Source organism: Sinocyclocheilus grahami, unplaced genomic scaffold, assembly GCF_001515645.1.
Source record: "Sinocyclocheilus grahami isolate Dianchi unplaced genomic scaffold, SAMN03320097.WGS_v1.1 scaffold745.1, whole genome shotgun sequence".
Lineage (NCBI taxonomy): Eukaryota > Metazoa > Chordata > Actinopteri > Cypriniformes > Cyprinidae > Sinocyclocheilus > Sinocyclocheilus grahami.
Window position 1 is genome coordinate 269,240 of NW_015505924.1, and position 6,415 is coordinate 275,654.

The 6,415-nt window shown below is 37.2% G+C and overlaps 1 protein-coding gene across 1 annotated transcript in view; it reads right to left on the reverse strand.

The window, feature by feature from the left end:
* Positions 1-1,775: 1,775 nt before the first annotated feature.
* LOC107560825 (glial cell line-derived neurotrophic factor-like) overlaps positions 1,776-6,415 on the reverse strand; it is a 17,907-nt gene continuing 13,267 nt past the window's right edge. The window contains exon 4 of the mRNA XM_016245093.1: positions 1,776-2,019. Within this exon, the coding sequence (XP_016100579.1) occupies positions 1,776-2,019 (244 nt within the window). The remainder of the gene's footprint in view (positions 2,020-6,415) is intronic.

Below are 6,415 nucleotides of genomic sequence, written 5' to 3' on the forward strand. Positions count from 1 at the left end.
TTTATTTATGTAGCGCTTTTAACAATACAGATTGTGACAAAGCAACTGAACAGTATTAATTAGGAAAATAGTGTCAATAATGCAAAATGACAATAGTAAACACTCATTTTTCAGTTAAAGACAGTTCATCATTGAATTCAGTGATGTCAACATCCAGCTCAGTTTAAATAATATCTTTGCAATCATGTCAACGATATCGCTGGAAATGAAGTGTCCCCAACTAAGCAAGCCAGAGGCGACAGCGGCAAGGAACCAAAACTCCATCGGTGACAGAATGGAGAAAAAACCTTGGGAGAAACCAGGCTCAGTCGGGGGGCCAGTTCTCCTCTGACCAGACGAACCAGCAGAACGGAAAAATCAATATAAGACGTAATAAAACAGACGATGAATAATATTAACAGCAATTATTATATGATGCAATCAAACTTGTAGCAAAATGTGGTAGTTCTGTATGTTGTTTCAGGGTTGGCATCATCTGAGGTCCTCTGAGGGGTTGCATCATCTCTTCTCAGGTGTTCTGGATCCAGACTGAAGCTTGTGTGAATCCTAGTTACCACGGGATGTTAATCCCGTGGCAAAAGACAGAGAAACAAATACAAACATAATTAGCGTAGCTGCTGTTCCAACCAAGCAAAAATGATTTGTTTAACCCAAACTAATGAATAATAATGTGCATTTGATTAGATATAACTGCAGTAAAAGATTATGACTGCAGTAAAAGATTATGAGATGCATTATTTGAATGCTTGGCCAAAGAGATGTGTCTTTAATCTAGATTTAAACAGAGAGAGTGTGTCTGAACCCCGAACGTTATCAGGAAGGCTATTCCAGAGTTTGGGAGCCAAATGTGAAAAAGCTCTACCTCCTTTAGTGGACTTTGCTATCCTAGGTACTACCAAAAGTCCAGAATTTTGTGACCTTAGGGAGCGTGATGGATTGTAGCGTGGTAGAAGACTAGTTAGGGATGCAGGAGCTAACCCATTAAGGGCCTTATAGGCACGTAATAATATTTTGTAACTGATACGGAACTTAACAGGTAGCCAGTGCAGAGACTGTAAAATTGGGGTAATATGATCATATTTTCTTGACCTGGTAAGGACTCTAGCCGCTGCATTTTGGACTATCTGTAGCTTGTTTATTGAAGATGCAGGACAACCACCTAGCAGTGCATTACAATAGTCCAGTCTAGAGGTCATGAATGCATGAACTAGCTAGAAACTAGAGTGTGTGTGTGAGTGTGGGTGTGAGAGAGTGTGTGTGAGTGTCGAGTGTGAGAGAGTGTGTGAGTGTCTGAGTGAGAGTGTGTGTGTGTGTCTGAGTGTGAGTGTGAGAGAGTGTGTGTGAGTGTCTGTGTCTGAGTGTGTGTGAGAGAGTGTGTGAGTGTCTGAGTGTGAGAGAGTGTGTGTGAGTGTGTGAGTGTCTGAGTGTGAGAGTGTGTGTGTGTGTGTGTGTGTCTGAGTATGTGTGAGAGAGTGTGTGAGTGTCTGAGTGTGAGAGAGTGTGTGTGAGTGTGTGAGTGTCTGAGTGTGAGAGTGTGTGTGAGTGTGTGTGAGTGTCTGAGTGTGAGAGAGTGTGTCTGAGTGTGAGTGTGTGTGAGTGTCTGAGTGTGAGTGTCTGAGTGTGAGAGTGTGAGTGTGAGTGTGTGTGTGTGTGTGTGTGTGTGTGTCTGTGTTCCTCTGTGACTCACAGCAGATGTTGTATTTTAATCAGTGATCTGACTGAAAGTAGGGAACTGGATTAATCTCCCATCATCCTCTCTGTCAGAGAGCCGCAGATCATGTTTTGTGTTGATTGAGCGCAGTGTGTGAGATCTGAACGTGTCTCACGACGTGTTTTTCTCTGACAGAACGCAGCCGGAGCCGCTGTTCGCCGAGGAGGAGGAAGAAGAGGTCGATGAAGATCAGCCCGAATGGAAGAAACGCAAGATCTGAGGAGATTTCCTCTTCCACTCGGACTCTGAGTTTGTGGAGTTCAGAGGAATGAAACTTCTGTCGGGGTTCTCCAACACACTTTCCAAAACTCGTGAAAACGCACCGTTCCAAGTCTGAATCTGAGCAGAAATTAGTGTTTGCTAAATGTCATTTACAGCTCATACAGATGATTCATTATTGTCTGATTTAATACTTCGACTGGTTTTTCTTTTGTATTTTTGTCTTTTAGATTATAAATAAACCTGATGTGTGGCCTGTTTCTCGTACAAACTCACTCTTTTCTGTCTTTTTTTGGTATTGTGGGTTAAAAAGCAAAAATGTGTTTTACATTCGGTCAAGCTTTAGTAAATCGAGTTGGATATTTATTATTTTTTTGCTCAGAGCTGAATGACAGTAGATGTACGTATCGGTGTGTCAGATCACATGTTTGCGTGACGCTCTTGCGTGTAAACACGCGACGTCACGCTATCACAACACATTCCTTTCCGTTGAATTTCCCGTGTGTTGCTCCTCGACTTCCCCACGAGTCACTGCGCTCGATAAATATTTATTTGAAAAAAATCTTTAGATACTTAGTTTGTTATTAAAGCTCGAGCTCTTCAGGATCTCATTGTGTTTGAGAGAAGATTTGTGTTCTGTTGGTTCAATATTTAGTGTGATTTGATAAGAAAGAAAAAAAAAGATACAAATTATTTTTGATTTATATTTTGATTTTTGATTTATATATGATTTTTTTAATATTAGTTTTGACCTATTAATATATCATATTAGTACTTGTTTTACTTGTCATCATTATCTGAATTAAGAAAAAAAAAATATATATATATATATATATTAAACATTAAAGATATTTTCATGACAATTAAGCACATTTTCTTTCCAAATCGTCTTTACTGTAATGTATCCTGACTTTTTTTTTTTATATATATATAAATTTTTGTTTCAGTTTTATTTTGGCCACACTGTTTATGGCACATAAATATTATTTAAATAAATATAAATAATTAGTGATGATAAATTATCTAAATCAGCAATTTAATTAAAGTACAATAAGAACTTCAATGACGTGTCAATACTTTGCAGTTAAAATAAAGAATCATTACAGTAATTATATACAGGATTGTTTTTAAAAAAAAAATAATTTATATATTTATTTCCTTATATTTTTTCTTATATATATGATTTTATTATTTATTGTTTTTCTTATAAGTTTTTAACATTTCATTTATTTTTTTGGTGGTGAAATTTTTGTATATTTTTCCATGAGATTCATGATTATAGTCTAGTCTCTGAAAAACAAGAAAATGCAAAAGAAAAGCACACAGGACGTGAATAATAAGGCCACATTACTAATGCTGAAGCAGCTTAGGCTTTTTAAAGTAGGTGCATAATTGAAATGCTCTGATTGTAAACATCTACTTTTAGATGGGTTGCATAAGTGCACATCAATAACGCTCGGTGGATGAAGATGATGCCACCGCTGAAGAACGAGCTGCTGCTGCGGTAGATGTGGATTATGTGTCTCCGCTCATTACAACCGAAAGGAATGCACCCTCTGGCTAACCTACAGGATGCTTTTGCTTTTTAAAACACGAGACGAGATCTTGAAACACTATCGTTTCTCAGAGAGCCACTAATGCATTTTGAGTTGTCCTCCGCTTCAAGCCTCCTGTGTCCGGAGTCTGTCCTGCAGGGACAGAGGGACGTGTCCAGGGATTTTCGTTTTGTTATTGGATAGCGCTCGGAATAATAATCCTCCGGAGATCTGCAGCTGCGAAACCCTGGAAAGCAAATCATCTGCCGATCAGAAAAGCGTGGTGAAGAGTGAAGCATCCCAGCTTCCCCAGAGCCGGGGCCTAATCCAGGGGCCTATTCTGAGTGCTGATGTCAACAAATGCGTCCCAGTGTCCGTTACGGTCCGGGGAATGCGGGAATGCCGGAGCGGGTGATGTCACCGAGTGCTTTCAGTGGATCGTATATCTGGGGCTTGTTGTCACGCTGTTCTCAGAATCACAGACTGCAGACTCTGGAGGGTTAACTCGAAGCTTTGAGTCAGGTGACCGGTGTCCTGACTAGGCATATAACGATATCAACTTTTCACGTTGCGATTAATTGCTAATGCTTTTATCACGGTATACGGTATTATCACGATATTGAAATGTAGTTGCAAAAAAGAGGTCATAACACTTTCACAGACTTGTATTTTGTTGTTATGGGCGCGTCTACAGATTTCTTGCCATATGTCTATGTTTCTTGCATCTCACGATTATGTCGTGTATGAAATAATGTCTGTGTGCATGTGTACAAAACAACAAACTGACGATTTATATATAATCATTTAAAAAAAAACTTGCCCCTTTTAGACTTGCACTCTATTCGTTTACTAACTGATGGTTTCTTTAAAAAAGAAAAAAACTAACACTAGCTCCTCTATTCTTTTTGTATTCTATCTATTTGTTTTCTTTTTATTTATTATACAATAAACAAAAGCCAAAAAGACCTCTAACACTAGCTTGCTCTATTCTCATTCTATCTGTTTTCATTTTATTATATAATTTAAAAAAAACATTAAGCTAACTGAGACTTGTTATAGCGCTTGTATATCATTGCTCTTTTGTTGATTTTGATGGCTTTGTCCTCATTTGTAAGTCACTTTGGATAAAAGCATCTGCTAAATGTAATGTAAATGTAATACAGTATAACAGGTTTAACAGCTTTTTTCTTATAACAAAAGGAACTGAACATTTAAATACAACAAAGCAATACAGAAAAAATTTATAAAGTAAAACATTTCACACAGATTAAAGTGCAAAAGAATTATAAACACTTTACAATAAGATCTCATCAGTTAACCTTAGCTAATGCATTAACATTCACAATGAGCAATAGCTACATTTACTACAGAAGTTATTCATCTTTGTTAAAAAAATACAACTGTTCACGTTAGCTCGGGTTCATTAAATAATACACTTGATTTTAACAATGCGTTATTAAATATTGAAATGACCTAAGATTAATGAATGTTTAGAAGATTTTGTTCTTTGGCAGTTTGTTAATTAAGGAATTAACCAATGTTAACTAATAGAGCCTTAATTTTAAGTGCGACCGAACAATAAAGAATCAAAACATTTTCAAACAATATCTAGGGCATATTGTTGTCCACATTAAAATGTAAAAAAGTTTGAAAATAAATAGCCTATTAAGTGTTTAAGTATTCAGTGCTGCGATGAACACCACTGCGAATACAAAAATCTGAATGGCTGTTTAAATCATTTAAATGCGTTTCAGAAAGTAGCGCAGCTGCTTTGTTGCTTTGACACAATCAGTATTGTATAAAGCGCTAAATAAATAAAGGTGACTTGACTTGACTTGATCCTGCCCGTCAGATGGTCCTAAAGCACAATCTAATAGCTAGAAAAATGTATTTATTGTTGTTTTCCAGCCGTAGCTGTCTCCCTTCTAGCCACAATAGCCCTGAATAACACATAATACTGTATTTGCATTGCTGTAAGGGTAGGTTTAGGGTTGGGGGTAGGTGTAGATGTTAATAAACCATAATTTGACAGGTAGCATTTTTCATAGTCGAATTGTACTACCCACTGTTTTAATGGGAGGTAGCACAAATCAACAGGACACCGACCGGCTCGAAGTCCTGGAGGGCAAAACATCCATAGAACTGCTGCACAAGCCTGTCAGTTTTCCATCTGTTACCAAGCTGCAAAGATTCAGATCACCTCTCGAAAGAATAAAACAGATATGTGAACAAAATGCAAGCTTTGGCCATTTGCAATCCATATTATATGCACCCACTGCAATATTTCAATCACTAAACAGCGTGACAAAATATGGTGAAAAACACTTCAAATGTATTTAAAACGGTGATATTAAAAGATCAAATTCAGTACACCCCTTATTGATTATGCTTACTTTATATAGGCAAGCAAATGAGCTTCACCTATCTATTGTTCTTTCTATCATTCCATCTATCCATCATCCTATTGTTCAATCTATTGTTCATTCTATTCAATCTATTGTTCGATCCATTGTTCAATCCATTGTTCGATCCATTGTTCGATCTATTCCTATAAAAATCTTCCTTTTATAGGAAAGATTATTGAAAAGGTAGTCTTTAATCAGCTGAACAAATACTTAAACTCAAATGGATACCTGGACAATTTTAAATCTGGTTTTCGACCGCATCACAGCACAGAGACAGCACTCATTAAGATAATAAATGATATTCGCTTAAATTCTGAATCTGGCAAAATATCAGTGCTGGTACTACTAGATCTCAGTGCTGTGTTTGATACTGTCGATCATAACATACTACTAGAGAGACTGGAAAACTTGGTCGGGCTTTCTGGGATGGTAATTAAATGGTTCAGGTCATACTTAGAAGGGAGAGGTTATTATGTGACTATAGGAGAGCATAAGTCTAAGTGGACGTCCATGACATGCGGAGTCCCACAAGGCTCAATTCTTGC